We start from the raw sequence: 19,453 nt of genomic DNA, 5'->3' as shown, positions 1-19,453 counted from the left end.
GGGTGAGCTCCCGTTGCTCGGTCCCTGCTCCTGCCCACCTAGCAGTTCAAAAGCACGTCAAGGTGCAAGTAAATAAATAGGTACCGCGCCAGCAGGAAGGTAAACGGCATTTCCGTGCGCTGCTCTGGTTTGCCAGAAGCGGCTTAGTCATGCTGGCCACATGACCCGGAAGCTGTACACCGGCTCCCTCGGCCAATAAAGCGAGATGAACGCCGCAACCCTAGAGTCGGCCACGACTGGACCTAATGGTATGGGGTCCCTTTTCCTTTTTATAGCATTGAAAGTGGAACAATTGAAGTTTCCATATGCTGAGTGAGACCATTGGTCCAACTAACTGATACTGTCTGCACTGGCTGGCAGCACTTCTCCAGGGTTTCAGTGTGGGTCTTTCCAGCCCTACTGATGATACCAGGAATCGAACCTGAGACATTCTCCATGAAAAGCAGATGCTCTATCACTGGGCAACACTCCTTTCCAATTGGTTAATTTTGGGACCAACAAGCCAAATGTGATGGAGCCCTCAGTTGGGCTCCCAGTAGCATACTCTTCAACATTCCACTGGAGTAAACTGGGACGCGTGTCTTTGGGTGCTGCTCTCTTGCACTAGTCAGCAGCTGTGTTTTTTGGTGCTGCGAGACAGCATGGCAACTCCAATCCTGAAAGACCTTCATTGGCTCCCGGTACGTTTCCGAGCACAATTCAAAGTGTTGGTGCTGACCTTTAAAGCCCTAAAGAGCCTTGGTCCTATATACCCGAAGGAGTGTCTCCACCCCCATTGTTCAGCCCGGACACTGAGGTCCAGTGCTGAGGGTCTTCTGGCAGTTCCCTCATTGCGAGAAGTAAAAATACAGGGAACAGAGGGCCTTCTCGGTGGTGGCGCCCACCCTGTGGAACGCCCTGCCACCAGATGTCAAGGAAATAAACAACTGTCTGACTTTCAGAAGACATCTGAAGGCAGCCCTGTTTAGGGAAGTTTTTAATGCTTGAAGTTTTATCGTGTTTTTAATATTCTGTTGGGAGCCGCCCAGAGTGGCTGGGGAAACCCAGCCAGATGGGTGGGAAATAAATAAATAAATAAATAAATAAATAAATAAATAAATAAATAAATAATCAATCATCATGGTACTACTGCAAACTCATCCTCCCCCCTGAGCTCAGCGGCGCTGGAAGGGGGAAACAGGACATTCCGGATCCAATCGGAAGCCGGAATGCCTTCTGTAATTCTAGGATGGGCAAGGGAACTTGGGACAGTGGTGGGAGATGCTCTAAGTGCCCCCACAGCCCTCCCCCCCATTGTACCTTTAGGACGTTGTATCCGGTGTTGCAGCTGACGACCACCTGGTCCTTGAAGGTGTAGGTGGCCTGGGAGGGCTCGATCTTGCCGTGGGGAGGAGGCTCCACAAGTGGGCAGGGGTCCCCTGTGGGGCGCATGCAGGCAGAGAGAAAGAAAAGGGAGGAGCCCCCAGGTGATGATCGACATAACAGCATCCGTAACATTTTGAAAATGAAATAAACTATGCAACTACGGCGGCAAGGTTATTGATTGCCAAAAATGGGAAAAGCAGCAGCGTCCCAACTAAAACAGGCTGGTTATGTAAAATGTTTACCCATTGTTGTCTTTTTAATTGTATATATAGCTTGTTTTATGTTGCTATTTCCATTGGCTAATGCGAATAAAGTTTATCTATCATCTATCTATCTGTCTATCCTTCTTATCTATCATCTATCTATCTATCTATCTATCTATCTATCATCTATATCTATCTATCTATCATCTATCTCTATCTATCATCTATCTAAAATGATGGAATACTTCCATATTGCCGAACTAACAGGGAGGATAGGAGGAGATATGGTACAAAAAGTGAATAAGGAGTGGGCTATCTTGAAGGAATACATCAAAATTTATGTGGAAAAAGTAGAATTTCTGACAAATACTGAGTGAATCACAACCCATGCGTGCGCAGACGCGCAGCTGCGGGTTGCGAATGCTGCGGGTTGCGAACGTGCAACCAATCACGTTCACAACCCGAGCATCCACTGTATGTTGGATATGTGATTGTAAAACTTAAATTTGAAAAACCAAATAAATAAATTTAGTTTAAAAACAGAGAGCGGGTTAGGTCTGCTCTAGAAGATGCAGTGGCGTAGCATGGGGGGTGCAGGGGGCCCGGCCGCACCGGGCGCAACATTTGGGGGTTAGGGTTAGGGTGCGCAAATCCACGGGTTAGGGGACGCAAATCCACGGGTTAGGGGGCACAAATTTCTTGCCTTGCCCTGGGTGCTGACAACCCACGCTACGCCACTGAGAAGATGCAGCTGCAATGTTAAGCTGCTCCAGAAGATTCAGCTGCAATGTTAAGCTGCTCCAGAAGATGCAGCTGCAATGTTAAGCAGCTCTAGAAGATGCAGCTGCAATGTTAAGCTGCTCTAGAAAGATGCAGCTGCTATGTTAAGCTGCTCTAGAAGATGCAGCTGCAATGTTAAGCGGCTCTAGAAGATGCAGCTGCAATGTTAAGCGGCTCTAGAAGATGCAGCTGCAATGTTAAGCTGCTCTAGAAGATGCAGCTGCAATGTTAAGCGGCTCTAGAAGATGCAGCTGCAATGTTAAGCGGCTCTAGAAGATGCAGCTGCAATGTTAAGCTGCTCTAGAAGATGCAGCTGCAATGTTAAGCGGCTCTAGAAGATTCAGCTGCAATGTTAAGCTGCTCTAGAAGATGCAGCTGCAATGTTAAGCGGCTCTAGAAGATTCAGCTGCAATGTTAAGCGGCTCTAGAAGATGCAGCTGCAATGTTAAGCGGCTCTAGAAGATGCAGCTGCAATGTTAAGCGGCTCCAGAAGATGCAGCTGCAATGTTAAGCACTGTAGAGGGAACAACTGCGGTTCCTGCACTGGAAGGGGTTGGACAATGAACCCTGCAATTCTGTGATTCCGTGAAAGTGCGCAAATGTTTCTGGAGAGGAAAAGAACGACTCTTGTCCTCTTGGACCGAAAACGTAGAGTTCTGTGCCCTTTTCACTGGTGCATCCAAACCACTCTTTGTGACTCAGCTCAAGGAGGAAATGGAATAATTGCTTCTTGATTTCTCGGCATGGAAAAGCTGAGAGGTGCAGCAGCGACCATCTGCCAAAGGATCAATGGGCAGGAACCAGAACAGAAGTGTGGTGCTTCTAAGCTACTGGGACAAAGCCCGGCTGAACACAGAGGGGCTTACTTTTGAGTAAAGGTACTCAAGATGACACAACCTTGATGGCAGAAAGTGGGGAGGAATTAAAGAACCTTTTATTGAGGGTGAAAGAGGAGAGCGCAAAATATGGTCTGAAGCTCAACATCAAAAAAACGAAGATCGTGGCCACTGGTCCCATCACCTCCTGGCAAATAGAAGGGGAAGAAATGGAGGCAGTGAGAGATTTTACTTTCTTGGGCTCCATGATCACTGCAGATGGTGACAGCAGCCACAAAATTAAAAGATGCCTGCTCCTTGGGAGAAAGGCGATGGCAAACCTAGACAGCATCTTAAAAAGCAGAGACATCAAAGGTCCGTATAGTTAAAGCTATGGTTTTCCCAGTAGTGATGTAAGGAAGTGAGAGCTGGACCATAAAGAAAGCTGATCGCCGAAGAATTGATGCTTTTGAACTATGGTGCTGGAGGAGACTCTTGAGAGTCCCATGGACTGCAAGAAGATCAAACGCATCCATTCTTAAGGAAATCAGCCCTGAGTGCTCACTGGAAGGACAGATTGTGAAGCTGAGGCTCCAATACATTGGTCACCTCATGAGAAGAGAAGACTCCCTGGAAAAGACCCTGATGTTGGGAAAGATGGAGGGCACAAGGAGAAGGGGACGACAGAGGACGAGATGGTTGGATAGTGTTCTTGAAGCTACCAGCATGAGTTTGACCAAACTGCGGGAGGCAGTGGAAGACAGGAGTGCCTGGCGTGCTCTGGTCCAGGGGGTCACGAAGAGGCGGACACGACTAAACGACTAAACAACAACAACTCAAGACAGACACTGTTGCAGCTGAACTCAAGTTGTCATGCTTTGAAAAGACGGATGCGGTGCTAATTCGCTCTATGTATAACATGCATTTCTTCCTTTCAGAAATGCCTCAGAGGAGCTTATCTGATTTTGTGGAATTGTGGGGCGAGGACCATCTAGTCCAACCCCTTGCAAAACTATGCAGCTGGTGCATACAGGGATCAAACTGGAAACCTTGGTGTTATCATCAGCACCCTGCTCTAACCAACTCAATCAAATCCACACCAACTTCAAAAACGCTACAGCAGCAAGGTCTTCTCAAAGAATTTCATGGCCTGCATTCACACAGCAGTTTATTCCATTTGGGTGTTGAAGTCCCCAAGCAACCCCAAAATGACTCACACATCACACAGAATTTTTGTTTAAGGTTTTTGGCATAATTTTGGCCACAACTTTATTTAAATACATCAATGTGAGTGGTTGCTTAGGCATTTGTTACGACTATCTGTCCTTGCCCCAGGGACAGAACTGACTTCCGCATTCCAGCGGAAGAGAGTCAGGGAAAACAGTATGGGGGAGAAATGAAACTGGACACCAGACCCTCACCTCTCCCCTCATGCTCCCGGGGGCCCAAGCCCCATGCCAGGGATTTGGACGAAAGCATGGCAAGCCCCCGGATTACTTTAACGGAATTCCTTTACAACACCAGCAATGGAGGGGTAGGCACTTACCCCTCCACCAACCAATTTTTTAAATCAATGCCTAACCGCAAACCAGAGGGATGCAGGTGGCGCTGTGGGTTAAACCACAGAGCCTAGGGCTTGCCAATCAGAAGGTCGGCGGTTCAAAACCCCGTGACGGGGTGAGCTCCCGTTGCTCCGTCCCTGCTCCTGCCAACCTAGCAGTTCGAAAGCATGTCAAAGTGCAAGTAGATAAATAGGTACCATTCTGGTGGGAAGGTAAACGGCATTTCCGTGTGCTGCTCTGGTTCGCCAGAAGCGGCTTGGTCCTGCTGGCCACATGACCCGGAAGCTGTACGCCGGCTCCCTCGGCTAATAAAGTGAGATGAGTGCCGCAACCCCAGAGTCGGCCACGACTGGACCTAATGGTCAGGGGTCCCTTTACCTTTACCTTTAACCACAAACCTTACTAGTTGTGACGATTTGCTACACAGTAGGCAAAAAACAAATGGCTCCAGCCAATCAGCCAAATGGACAAAATTCCTACCAGGCCCCTGCCCCAGACAGGCACAGCAAGGCCAAGCACAAAATCCCCAGTTCAGGGAGGGTGGGCGGGTGATCCGGTGCACGCAGCAAAAGAGGACGCCCAAAGCTGTGTGTCCAGTATTGAAAACCTTTGGGCCCAACCCATAAACTGGCAACATCAAAATCTCCCCAGAAATGTAATTGCCCAATCACAGCCTGCAACCATCCAAACGGATCTGGCCAGGAACAGTGGGGTGGGCTGCTAGACCCCCTCCGCAACACATGCTCTCTACTAAGGACAACACGCTTTCCCTGACATTTCCTCGTTACTCTCTACATTTTATTTGAGCTTTCACGCGACATGGAAGCCACTTCCGGAAATATGACGGAATATAACACCAGTTTAGCACTTATTTCTGTGTTATTTGCAAACACCCCCCCCCCCCGAAAGCAAACAACACAGAAATGAACACTAGACCTGCGTTGTACTCTGCTGAGTTCTGGGAGTGGCTTTTGTGTTGCGCGAAAGCTCAGTTATAACATAGAAATGATTAACAAGGAAATGTCAGGGAAATGGAATAAACTTCTGTGTGAATGTGGCTGAAGGGAAACTGGAAGCGAAGCTGCAGAGGAGCCTGGACTGTGTCTCCATTTCTCCTTGTTGCCATTCCAACATGGCGGGAAATGGACTGGGATTTGTAAGCTGCGGAAAGGTGGAATGTGGGAGAATGGTGGTGGTGCCATTTGAGAATGAATATGGAGCCTCACCTCAGCAGAGACATCACCTTGCCAACAAAGGTCCGTATAGTTAAAGCTCTGGTTTTCCCAGTAGTGATGTATGGAAGTGAGAGCTGGACCATAAAGAAGGCTGATCGCCGAAGAATCGATGCTTTTGAATTCTGGTGCTGGAGGAGCCTCTTGAGAGTCCCATGGACTGGAAGAAGATCAAACCTCTCCATTCTGAAGGAAATCAGCCCTGAGTGCTCACTGGAAGGACAGATCGTGAAGCTGAGGCTCCAATACTTTGGCCAGCTCATGAGAAGAGAAGACTCCCTGGAAAAGACCCTGATGTTGGGAAAGATGGAGGGCACAAGGAGAAGGGGATGACAGAGGACGAGATGGTTGGACAGTGTTCTCAAAGCTACCAGCATGAGTTTGACCAAACTGCGGGAGGCAGTGGAAGACAGGAGGGCCTGGTGTGCTCTGGTCCAGGGGGTCACGAAGAGTCGGACACGACTAAACGACTAAACAACAACAACAATAACAACGTTGTAGAAAGGTGGAATGTTGGAGACCTTGTTGTGGTGTCATTTGAGAATGAATATGGGGCCTCCAGTGCCAAAATTGTGCTTCTCTTGGAGTGAAATGCCTGGCTTGGCTTCTCACCAAGAAATTGATGTCTCAGACATAGGTTATAAAAGATCAGGATCCCCTGCACATTCCACACAGCATGGAATTATTCACAGAAAGCAATTAATTTAATGAATTTGAGACACAATTATAACATGCGGTGTATGTATATATTTAAAAATAGCAGTGTTGTTTATTCATAACAGGGAATTTATCCATTTATCTCCTTCTTTCAACGCACGTTATGCATTTTCTTATTCCATTTAGAAGCTATTTTTTCCAAATTGTTAGGCAATTGAATTGCATGTTTGAGTTAAGCCGTCAAGCTGCATTTTTTTTTAAAATTTTTTGTATAGCTGTGCCCAGTAGCTATTATATTATTGGGTTCTTTCTGCAAATAATTGCATGTTGTGTAAAATTTACACTTTCCTTGGTGGTCCTGACATTTTACAATCTGCGCTGGTGGTGAGCGGTCGAGAATTATTCCTCTGTGTTTGATTCAGGCAACTGATGCTCAGCCAGACCATAATTTGATGCAGATTTGAGTGGGCAAACGCAACAGAAGGATGAGGCTGATGAGCAACCAACATCTTGATTTTAGTGGGCATGCAGTTTAATGAGCTTCAATAAAATAACATAAAATAAATAAATGCATTTTCATTTGGAAAGTTGGGCCCCCCATGCAGTATTTATTTGGAGATAAAGTGCCAGAAGATGTATTGAAAGAGTGGCTGGGGAAACCAAGCCCAATGGGTGGGGTATAAATAAATTATTATTATTATTATTATTATTATTATTATTATTATTATTATTATTATTATTATTTGCATGCAAGGTTAAGGTCCCACCTGGACCATACATTGAAAGTAGTATCATATTGCTTTAAACCCATGGTTCTCAAAGGGTGTGCCGTGGCAGGAGAGAATGTCAAGTGTGAAAAGGATGTTACCCGTATTTTTCGCTCTATAAGACGCACCAGACCACAAGACGCACCTAGTTTTTGGAGGAGGAAAACAAGAGAAAAAAATTCTGAAACTCAGAAGCCAGAACAGCAAGAGGGATCGCTGTGCAGTGAAAGCAGCAATCCCTCTTGCTGTTCTGGCTTCTAGGATAGTTGCGCAGCCTGCATTCGCTCCATAAGACGCACACACATTTCCCCTTACATTTTAGGAGCGAAAAAGTGAGTCTTATAGAGCAAAAAATACGGTACTTTTTTTCCTGTATGCCACAACAGCTGCGAGAATATTGCTAGCGAAGAATTGGAAGAAACAAGATTTACCAGCTATCGAAGAATGGCAGGTGAAGATGATGGACTACAGTCATACCTCGAGTTGAATGTGCTTCAGGTTGAGCATGTTTGGGTTGCGCTCCGCGGTGACCCGGAAGTGACGGAGCGCGTTACTTCCGGGTTTTGCCGCTTGCGCATGCGCAGACGTGCAAAATGATGTCACGCGCATGCGCGGAAGCGGCGAAACGCGACCCACACATGCGCAGATGCGCCGTTGCGTCTTACGTTCCATTCGGGATGCGAACGGGGCTCCGGAACAGATCCCGTTCGCATCCCAAGGTACTACTGTATATGGAACTTGCCGAACTGACTGGAAGACTCCAAGACCGGAGAGAAGAGACGGTGGAAGAAGATTGGAAGAAGTTTAAGGAATATTTGAAAAAAGATGTTAATATTTAAATCTTAGAATAGCTTTGGAAGCGGATTTAGGCTGTAGGGTTAGAAGTAGAAGATAGCGTATTTTAAAATAGTATTATTTGTAAGTGATAAAATGTGAAGATTTTTATGGTTAAAGTAAGTGTGATAAAAAAATGGTTAGAAATTATGATATATGTAAACTGCTAAAGATGAGGTAAAATGAAAATCAGATAGTGGAAACTTGGGGAAGCCCATCTAACAATGTTTAGAAAAAATAAGGATAAGACAAGAATCTGTTTGTATTGTTGGTTTTTCTGTTTGTGTTGTTTATTTGTGTTATAAAATTAATTTTTTTTTTTTGGAAAAAAAGAGAGAATGGCAAGTGTGGCTGGAAGATTGAAGGATAAACAAAGAAATATGAAAGATCGGAAAAGAGAAAGGCTTCTTTGTGTTGATGAGGAGATGAGAGTTTGTTTGTCTCGAATTAGATCTGTTATAAATGAGATACCCCTGCAAAAGCAAGCTCACAGTTCTCACTGGGTTTGCATACATACTTAAGGTATAGTTTATAATTATATTTAGGGAATCATTCAAGTAGCTGCATTGCTTTATACTTTCGGGATGCCCCATGATCATATCACAAGGCAGTTGTGTTCTATGGTATAAATCAAGCACTGCTAGGAGCTTTCCCTTTTTGTTTTATAGTAATAATAATTTATTATTTATACCCCACCCATCTGGCTGGGTTTCCCCAGCCACTCTGGGTGGCTTTCAACAGAACATTAAAAACAGAATAAAACTTCAAACATTTAAAACATCCCTAAACAGGGCTGCCTTCAGATGTCTTCTAAACGTCAGATAGTTGTTTATTTCCTTGACATCTGACGGGAGGGTGTTCCACAGGGCGGGCGCCACCACCGAGAAGGCCCTCTGCCTGGTTCCAATGTTATTTTCCAATGTATTTCTTATCAATAAAAAAATTCAGTGTGTCGTGAGCAAATTTTTATTCTGCAAGTGTGGCTCAGAGGAAAAAGTTTGAGAACCACTGCTTTAAACGCTCTTGGCTGCACCCAATGGTGTAAAAAGTATAAAGATAGAGGTAATCTACATTAGACACAGCAGCTTAGAAAGAATAAAAATGTTTTTTTTTTTAAATGATTTTTTATTAAAGGTTTTTATAACAACAACAAAACATATAACAAATACATAAACAGACAAAAACAAAAACAAAACAAAACAAACATGTACAATTTCGAATCTTAATTTCTTATACCTTTCTTCCCCGACTTCCTCATGCCTCCCTTTTCTGTATTCCAAATTCTTACCAATTGCTCAGCAAATCTTCCCTTATTTTAATTTAAATTTAATCTAATCTTCCTTATTCTCCTTGTCTTAACCCTTGCTAATAGTAACCATTTACTTTCCAATCCAACATCATTCTAACTTTCGTTAATTTTGTAATATTTCTTTAAATAGTCCTTGAACTTTTTCCATTCTTCTTGCGCTGCTTCTCTTCCCTGGTTTCGGATTCTGCTCGTCATTTCTGCCAGGCCCATGTAGTCTATCACCTTCATCTGCCATTCTTCCAGTGTGGGTAGTTCTTGTGTCTTCCAGTACTTCGCAATAAGTATTCTAGCTGCTGTTGTAGCGTACAAAAAGAAAGTTATGTCCGTCTTTAACACCCCCTGTCCGACAATACCCAAGAGAAAGGCCTCTGGTTTCTTAGGGAAAGTATATTTAAATACCTTTTTAAGTTCATTATAGATCATTTCCCAGAATGCCTTAATCTTCGGGCACGTCCACCAAAGGTGAAAGAATGTACCTTCCTTTTCTTTACATTTCCAACATTTATTATCAGGCAAATGGTAAATCTTTGCAAGCTTGACTGGGGTTATGTACCACCTATATATCATTTTCATAATGTTTTCTCTTAGAGCATTACATGCCGTAAATTTCATCCCGGTGGTCCACAACTTTTCCCAATCAGCAAACAAAATATTATGACCAATGTCCTGAGCCCATTTAATCATAGCTGATTTAACCGTTTCATCTTGTGTATTCCATTTCAGCAGCAAGTTGTACATTTTTGACAAATTCTTAGTATTGGGTTCTAACAATTCTGTCTCCAATTTTGATTTTTCCACCTGGAAGCCAATTTTACTGTCCAATTTAAACGCTTCATTTATTTGATGATAGTGCAACCAATCTCTCACCTTCCCTTTTAATTTCTCAAAACTCTGCAATCTCAATTTGTCCCCTTCCTTTTCCAAGATTTCCCAGTATCTTGGCCACTTCGACTCCATGTTCAACTTTTTAACTGCCTTAGCTTCCATTGGCGACAGCCACCTTGGAGTTTTATTTTCCAGCAAATCTTTATATCTGGTCCAAACATTTAATAGTGCTTTTCTGACAATATGGTTTTGGAAACTTTTATGTGCTTTAACCTTGTCATACCACAAATATGCATGCCACCCAAAAATGTTATTGAAACCTTCCAAATCCAAAATGTCTGTGTTTTCAAGAAGCAGCCATTCTTTCAGCCAGCAGAAAGCTGCCGCTTCATAGTAAAGTTTAAAGTCTGGCAGGGCAAACCCCCCTCTTTCCTTTGAATCCGTTAATATCTTAAATTTAATTCTGGGCTTCTTGCCCTGCCAGACAAATTTAGATATATCTTTTTGCCACTTCTTGAAACAGTCCATTTTTTCCATTATTTGTAATGCTTGGAACAAAAACAACATTCTTGGCAATACATTCATTTTTATAACTGCAATTCGACCTAACAAGGAAAGCTTTAAGTTTGACCAAATCTCCAAATCTTTTTTCACTTCTGTCCAAGTTTTTTCATAATTGTCTTTAAATAGGTTCACATTCTTAGCTGTCATATTTATACCCAAATATTTCACTTTTTTAACCACGGTCAACCCTGTCTCATTCTGAAACCTTTCTTTTTCAATCTGTGTTAAATTTTTCTCCAATACCTTTGTCTTTAACTTATTCAATTTAAATCCTGCCAATTGACCAAACTCTTGGATTATTTCCAAAACTCTTTTCGTACTAGCTTCTGGCTCTTGCAATGTAAGTACTAAGTCATCTGCGAATGCTCTCAATTTGTATTGTTTAGCTCCGACCTGAATCCCTTTAACCAACTGGTCCCTCCTGATCATATTAAGCAAAACCTCCAGGACCGATATAAAAAGTAGTGGGGAGATAGGGCACCCCTGACGTGTCCCTTTTTCAATCTTGAACTCTTCTGTAACCACATTATTTACAATTAGTTTTGCTTTCTGTTCAGAGTATATTGCACCTATACCATTCTCAAACCCTTGGCCTACCCCCATCCCCCGGAGGTTCTTCAACATAAAACTCCAAGAAACGTTGTCAAAGGCTTTCTCGGCATCCACAAATATCAGAACAGCCTTAGTGTTTATATTCACTTCCAGCTTTTCCAAAATGTCAATTATATTCCTTACATTGTTCGACAAATGCCTTTTTGGGAGAAAACCCGCTTGGTCCCCATGAATCTCCTCCATCAAAACTCTTTTCAGTCTCTTTGCTAAAATGTCAGCAAAGATTTTGTAATCCACATTCAATAACGAGATGGGTCGGTAGTTTTTAAGTTGGGTCTTTTCAGTCTCTGTCTTTGGTATAAGTGTAATGTAAGCCTCCCTCCACGTATCGGGTGCCCTTTTCCCCTCCATAATCTCATTGCAGACTTCCTTCAGAGGTTGTATCAAGCCTTCCTTCAAAACTTTGTAGTATTTGGAAGTCAGTCCATCCGGTCCGGGGGATTTGCCCAGCGTCATACCTTGAATGGCATCTTCTATTTCTTGTGCTGATATCTCCTGGTTCAAAATTGTCTTACTTTCTAACGAAATCTTTTTCAGCCCATTTTTCTCGAGGAACTGTTGTATATCCATTTCTTTCTGCGGCCCTTGTGTGTAAAGTTGTCTAAAGTAGTTCTGAAAACAATTCCTAATTTCCGCTGGGTTGCTTATGTTCTTTCCTTCCACTTCTATATTTGTTACCGTGTTGAGTTTATGTCTCTTCTTTATTTGCCAAGCCAGTAACTTGCCACATTTATCAGCAGATTCAAAGGTCTTTTGTCTCATTTGCTTAATTTTCCACTCTACTTCTTGATTCATCAGTTCCATATATTGTGTTTGATGAAATTTAATTTCTCTTAGGATCTCTTGCGATTTTGGCTTCAATCTTAATTTCTTTTCCCCCTCTTTTATCTTTTCCAGTATTTTTTCCTTCCTTTCATTTTGCTTTCTTTTCTTTAATGTATTTTGTTGTATCAAGAACCCTCTCATCACGGCTTTACTTGCATCCCATACTATTCTTTTTTCTACTTTAGTCCTTAAGTTAATTTCAAAATAGTCTTTCAAAGTTTTTTGGGCCTTCTTACAAATCTCCTCGTCTCTGAATAAGATGTCATTCATTCTCCATCTGAAGGAGCCAGTTGTTGTTTGCCTCATCACCATCTTTACTGCGTTGTGGTCGGAGAAGGTTTTTGGGCAGATTTCCACTTTCCTTATGTTCGGCGCCATACTGCTAGTCACCCAAATTTGGTCAATCCTTGTCCATGTCATTTTGGCTTCAGAAAAGAAGGTTCCCTCTCTTTCTAATGGGTGTTTTGTTCTCCAAATGTCAATCAAGTCCATATTGTCAGTCATTTCAAAAAAGGTCTTTGGTAGTCTTCCATCTTTTGTCACAACCTGTCTTTGTGCTTTGTCCATATTTGTTGAAACTACTCCATTCATATCTCCCATCATGATTAAATTGTAATCCATATGATCTATCAAAGTCTCATGCAACTTCTTAAAAAATTCAGCTTTCCCTTCATTTGGTGCATAGATTCCCACTATCAGATACTTTTCTCCTTGAAATTGGATTTCAATTGCCAAATATCTTCCTTGGTCATCTTTAAAAATTTGTTTCGGTTGCAACTTTTCCTTTGCATAAATCACCACTCCTCTCTTTTTTACTCTGTCTGAAGATATAAATTCTTGTCCCAATCTTTTATTTATTAATAATTTCCTATGTGCTCTTGTCACATGGGTCTCTTGTAAACAAATCAAGTCCAATTGGTCTTTCTTTAAAGCATGAAATATATTTTTTCTTTTCCTGGGAATATTCAAACCATTACAATTCCAGGTTAGAAGTTGCAGAGCCATGATGGGGTTATTTACTTTTTCCTCCTACAGCTCCCAGTTTTTGTTCCTCGTTTGTCGGTGGTTCCGTATCCGTATCTAATGAAGGATGCCCTTGTCCTGGAAACGTCTCTTTCTGTAGGTCTTCTTCGTGTTCTCCCAAGAACTTATCTTTATCACTCACTGTCCTTATTCTTCTTTTCTTCCCCTTGTATTTAAAAGACAAGCCTTGGGGAAATTCCCACCTGAATGGTATGTAGTTCCTTTTCAGCAGTGTCACCAAGTCTTTGTAGAATCCTCTTGCGTCCAAAATACTTTTGGGAATGTCTTTAAAAATCTCAATATGAAAATCTTCGATTCGAAGGGTTGTTTGGAAATGCAGGTTCAATATTTTGTCTCGCTCCTCCTTTGATCTTAGAGTTATTAAGCAGTCTCTGGGTCTGTTCTTCCTCTGCCTTGCTCCCAATCTGAATGCGCTTTCTATCTTAAATTCTTCTTTGTCCAGCTCCTGCTTCCAAAAGTCAGAAAATTCTTTTGTCAGATAGTCCACCAGGTTGTCTCCTTCTTTTTCCGGCACAAGTCTAATCCTTAGGTTCCTTTCCTTACGTTGCATATCCTGCATAGAGAGTGCCAGCTCATACTCATCCAGCTTCTTGTACACTGGTGGAAACTTTTCCTCAGCAGCAGTTGCAATTTCTTTAGCTTCCTCAGCTATCTTTCGTGTTGTAGATGAATCTTCCAGTAGTTTCCCAATTGCTTCTGCATTTGAGTTCACTTTGTTCCCAAGGTCAGTTATACTTTTTGTGTTTAAGTCAATTTTCCCAGAGATTTCTTCAATTTTCTTATTTGTTTCAGCAACTTGTACTTTAGTTTCTGCGCCTTGCTTTTTTAGTTCCTCCAAAGATTCATTTATCCTCGCCAGTACCTTAGCAAATGATTCTTCTGAAGACATTGTTTTCACTTTTGCCTTTGCGACAACTGTAGTTCCAGAGGCTCCTGTTACAGAAGCCCTTCTTTGCGTGGAAGGATCCACTTTGTATTGTCTGCCAGATCTCAAGGTTGTTTCTTGTGAATCCTCTTTCTCCTTACCATCTGCCATAACAAAGTCTTTTAGTCAAGGTCATTCCCACGCTCTTAAACTGTCAGACAAAAGTTCTCAAGCTTTAAATTCCCCTTGTTGCTGAAACAATTTATAAATCCTCTAGAGGGCGTAAAAAATTTTTTTTTTACTTTCTAGTTAGTCCCACACTCTCCAGAAAATTAAACAAAGGTCCTTCTAGTCCCTTTCAATTATTCTTTTCTCTTTCTGAAGGTTCCAAATCAGTAATGTCCTGCAAGTAACTTTACTGTGCAACAAAATAAATGTTTCAAGTTGAGAGTAGCCAAAGTCAGTCAAAGATACTTTTTTGCCTTCTTATAGCAACAGTCCTTAGCCGGTGCTTTTTCTCCGGCAGTCCAATCCCCAGGTAAAAGAGCAGCGGTAAATAACTCAATTTCTTTTAAATTGGCAGGAAAATACTTTAAAGTCTTCTCCCCCCCCCTCCTGCCTTCGGGGAGGGAGTTCTTTGCTTGGTGTTGAATTTCTTAGTTCCCGCAACTCTCCTTTCAGACGGTTACAGCTTAAATGCCTTTCGCTTTGATCTTGCTACAGAATGGAAAGCAGACTTCCTTTTTGGTGCTTGTCCGTCTCGGTGCCCAATTTCTTAAATTTTAGTGTCCAATTCAATTTTAGAAGTCAATCCTACTCACGGATAGTTGTTCTTTTTAGTCCAAATTCACCGGAAGAAATCAGCGCTCTCCGCTAATGGCGACGCGGCTTCGCTTCGCAGGCTGGGTGAAAGCGACTCTCAGCACCGCTCCATATACCCTCCGCTGATCCGCAGCCTTTAAAAAGGCTATTTCACAGCGTCGGGGGGGCGCAAAGGTGCCCGCCGAGTCTCCAGTTCACAGGCTACGCGCCTGTGATTTTTGAGGGTCCCCGCTCCGCCGTAGCTGGCAGGACCCGAACCTACGAAGCAGATCTCTCCCGGAGCTCCGGGAGAAATCCGCCATTAAGCGCTGGCGCTAACCGGAAGTAGAAAGAATAAAAATGTTGAGGTCTTAGAACAAAGGAAGGAAGTCAATATGTGTATATGTATGTAATGACTAGATTAGAATGATGGTATTGTTTTATTTGTAGATGTGTGTTTTTGCTTTTGGTGTTCTTTTTTCTTTTGTGTTTTTTTGTTTTGCTTGTTTGTACCTAATGGTCAGGGGTCCCTTTACCTTTTACTGTTTTATTTTGGATTCAGTGTTTGTAATTTTTGCATTGAAAATTATATATATAAGGATCTGAGTACATGAGCCCTCTCTCCTCTGGTAGTCTGGTCTGTGCGGGGACTAAGAGCCTCTCAGCACAATGAACAGAATACAGTACCCATGATTCTCTGGGAGTGGGATGCTGCTGCTGGTCTAAGTGTATAGAACAGGTGGGGGCTAAGAAGCGTCGCCTCGGGGGAGATTACCTATTGCCGTGTAGGACAGCTTCCACCCTCCATTCTCTCCAGAGTTGTCACTGTGGAACAATATCTGAATGCTGTTGCTCTTCGTTTCGATGCGTCCTGGCGATTTCTCTCCACAAAAAGGCCCAAACTCCTGACGCCCGGCTTTGATCTGTCAGGAAAAAACAATCAAAGGAGGAGCAGAGAAAAGGCAAGACCATCATTTGTGTCTGGTTTAAATCAGGCAAGTCGAATGCAACCGTACTGTACTTAAAACACAAGGGTGTGTGTGTGTGTGTGTGTTGTGTGTGTGTGATTTCTCCCTGGCCTCCTGGTATTTTCCAGTCGCCGTGGAACTAGAGCCAGATCAGGTTGCTGCTGTGCTCACCTTGATGTAGTCGTACGGGCAGGTGACCTCCGGGTGGTCTTCAATGTCAAAGTTGTCATTGAACTCCAGCGTAATGAAGAAACCCTCTTCCAGCTCAATGCGGTACAAGCAATCGGAGCTCTTGGGGTAGGAATTGGGGAAGTCTGGGCTGTTGATCACCCCATTCCTCTGAGTGAAGAGGTTGTCGCTGCACTCCACTGCAAGGGAGACAAGGGTGTACACACGGTTAGAATATTCCGTTCCACCTTAAGGGACAGGCATGAGACTGTTGTAGGTCACATGCCTGTTTACACTCCAGCACAGTTTGCTGGGAACTTCCGTTTGTGTATAGCTTTTGCTTATGCTGCTTGCTTTGGCCATGAAGGGGGAGAAGACATGTTTCTCCTTTTGTCCTGATGTATGCTGAATAAACTGCTTGTAAATATGCTCAACACAGCCTCTCCCTGCCACTTCTGTTGTGCAGTGTTATTTACTCTGCTGAGTGTGTGTGCCCACTTCTGAAGGCTTCTGAAACTCAGGTCCCAGTTTCATGCTGATCCAAGGACTGGAGATCGGCTGGCACACCGGCCGGTGGGCTGGGGCCTGCTGGGGACCTGCCAATTGCCCCCGATTCCTTGGCTGCATCCCAACACACACAACACCTTGGCTACGTTGTGTCTGCCGGGGTCAGTATTGCCGTGGCCAATGGTCTGACTCCACAGAAGGCCACTTCTTCCCATGTTTCTAGGGGACGAGCAGTAATAGCTCAGGGGCTAAGTGCATGCAGGAGAGATCCTGGTTCAACCTCGTGACACAAGGTCCTGGTAGCAAAACTGGTGGAGAAACAACACGAGTTGGGGTAGAAATCTGTGGTGGGGCAGCAGCTTCAGTGGCAGAGGTGTGAGGGGCAGAGGATTCGTATGTGGGTGAACCCGCATTGGTAGCCGCAAGCCTATGGGTCTAATTGCACCTGCCAAGCCTCTGCATTTGGCCTGTAAAGCCATTTTGGGCAAACCACCCCAACTTTCAGGGACCGTGCTGAGGAGGGCTGCACTGAGGAGGAATGGTGGGAACTCCCCCTGCTCCTGATGATGATCCTGAATCTTCCCAGGAGCAGTGGGACAGTATAGATTTGGAACAGTGGTTTGCAGAGGGACATAGTTCAGAAGGCAGAAGTTGGGAAGAACTGGGAGGGAGGGAGGGAGGGAGGGAGAGAGAGAGAGAGAGAGAGAGAGAGAGAGAGAGAGTGAACAGACTCTCTTTCGCTGGAAAGCGTCCATCTGCTCAGCCCAAGGTCATGGCGAGCAGGTCAGGTAGCAGAACAGAAAGCAAAGAGGTTGCGAGTTCAGGTTGCAAGACATGGAAGTGACGGGGGGTGGGGGTGAAATCCTTAATTGGGAGCATCTTCATCCTAGGAATGGATGCTTTGTTCTCCCTCTGTGATCATTAAAATTTCTAACTGGTAAGAGACTCCTTTTGCTTTGTTCTGCTTCTCTACTGCCAAAGGGGGGTGCGGAGAGGAAGCCTGACACAAACCTGACAGTCACCCGAATTAATATAATCTATTATTTTGAATCCATGCACTAAGTGCTAAGCTTGGAACTAAAGCACCTAATAAAGGACACGGGTGGCACTGTGGTCTAAATCACAGAGCCTAGGACTTGCTGATCGGAAGGTCGGTGGTTCGAGTCCCCATGACGGGGTGAGCTCCCATTGCTCGGTCCCTGCTCCTGCCAACCTAGCAGTTCAAAAGCACATAAAAGTACAAGTAGATAAATAGGTATCACTCCAGCGGGAAGGTAAATGGTGTTTCCGTGTGCTGCTCTGGTTTGCCAGAAGCAGCTTAGTCATGCTGGCCACATGGCCCGGAAGCTGTCTGCGGACAAATGCCAGCTCCCTCGGCCAGTAAAATGAGATGAGTGCCACAACCCCAGAGTCATCCACGACTAGACTTAACAGTCAGGGGTACCTTTACCTTTTTGAAGCACCTATTCCCCACTCCTGCTCTCGAGTTTCAGAGCAACCAGCCCAGTTCCCTCCCAGCACTGTGATACAGGCAATACCTTTGCAAGTCCTGTTGTCAGAGTGGAGGATGTAGCCAAACCGGCAGGAGCAGTAGTACCCGCCAATATAGTTGTGGCAGTGGTGGTCACAGGCCAGCTCTTCGTCGCTCTTCTCCAGACACTCATCGATATCTGTTATAGAACAGGAGGGAGCGGCAGACTCGTAAAGCAAACCCTTTAGGATTCTGCGGTTTTCGAACTCGGCACCGTCGCCAGGCAAAAGATCTATATGGACCCCAGGTTGTGCTTACTTCGAAAGTTTGTGGGAGGTAACTTCAGTTGGCCAAGGTACGAATGCCTCATTTGCTAACAGCTTCCTGTTCAGTCGCCTCTCAAGGCTAGAAGGCTAGGTGCTGGTTTTGACCTTTAAAGCCCTATGCGGCCTAGGACCCACGTACCTACGGGACCGCCTCTCCTGGTATGTCCCACAGAGGACCTTAAGGTCCACAAATGACAACATTTTGGAGGTCTCAAGTCACAAGGTGGTTAGATTGGTCTCAACTAGGGCCAGGGCCTTTTCAGTACTGGCCCCGACTTGGTGGAACGCTCTGTCACAAGAGACTAGGGCTCTGCGGGACTTGACATCTTTCCGCAGGGCCTGCAAGACAGAGCTGTTCCACCTGGCCTTTGGTTTGGACTCGGTCTGACCCTTATGTTTCCCTCCCCTTATGGCCTTGATCTATGGGCTACTTTTAAAATGAGGCTGCATTTTAAATGGCATTTTAACCTGTATTTTAAATTGGTTCCCCCGCCCCCATTATGTTTTTACTGTAATTTTACTGGTGTTAGCTGCCCTGAGCCCAGGGAGGGCGGGGTATAAATAAAATTTATTATTGCTATTATTATAGAAGGATGCTTCTGTGTACTCTACAACAAACTGGTTCTTAAAAGCCTTATTTGTAGCCAAGCAGAGAAATTGGCCCACCAACTCTGGGCTCTCAGAGGGGAAATGGACCCGCTGGACTTTGCATCTGCCTGGTGGTTTATTGCAGCTAATTTAACGACATGGTTGCACAGATGGCGAATTCCATCCAAATATTATTTCACATGGCGCCGTTTTTTATTGTATGATTTTTTTGGATCAGCTGCTTATTGCTTATCTTGGAATGATGCCATAATACTTGGAATGATCCTCTTTTGTGAAGTTTATCTTCCCATTTTCCTTTATATTATCATTTTATTTATTAAATCTGTATGCCACCCTCCATCCAT

At 44.0% G+C, this 19,453-nt stretch overlaps 1 protein-coding gene across 5 annotated transcripts in view; it reads right to left on the bottom strand.

Annotated features, from left to right (window-relative positions):
* MASP1 (MBL associated serine protease 1) overlaps positions 1 to 19,453 on the bottom strand; it is a 109,190-nt gene that overhangs the window by 48,140 nt on the left and 41,597 nt on the right. For all 5 annotated transcript variants that reach the window (XR_014547893.1, XR_014547894.1, XM_083612822.1 and 2 more), the window contains exons 4-7: positions 18,242 to 18,373; positions 16,200 to 16,396; positions 15,836 to 15,983; positions 1,300 to 1,418 (exon numbers count right to left, since the gene is read on the bottom strand). Coding sequence is in view for 3 of the 5 variants with exons in the window: in XM_083612822.1 (XP_083468948.1) it covers positions 1,300 to 1,418; positions 15,836 to 15,983; positions 16,200 to 16,396; positions 18,242 to 18,373 (596 nt within the window). In the remaining 2 variants the exon portion in view is untranslated. The remainder of the gene's footprint in view (positions 1 to 1,299; positions 1,419 to 15,835; positions 15,984 to 16,199; positions 16,397 to 18,241; positions 18,374 to 19,453) is intronic.

The sequence above is a fragment of the Podarcis filfolensis genome (assembly GCF_964270895.1).
Source record: "Podarcis filfolensis genome assembly, chromosome: 5".
NCBI classification, from domain to species: domain Eukaryota; kingdom Metazoa; phylum Chordata; class Lepidosauria; order Squamata; family Lacertidae; genus Podarcis; species Podarcis filfolensis.
The sequence above is the reverse complement of the archived record's forward strand: the minus strand, read 5'-3'. Positions and strand labels throughout refer to the sequence as shown.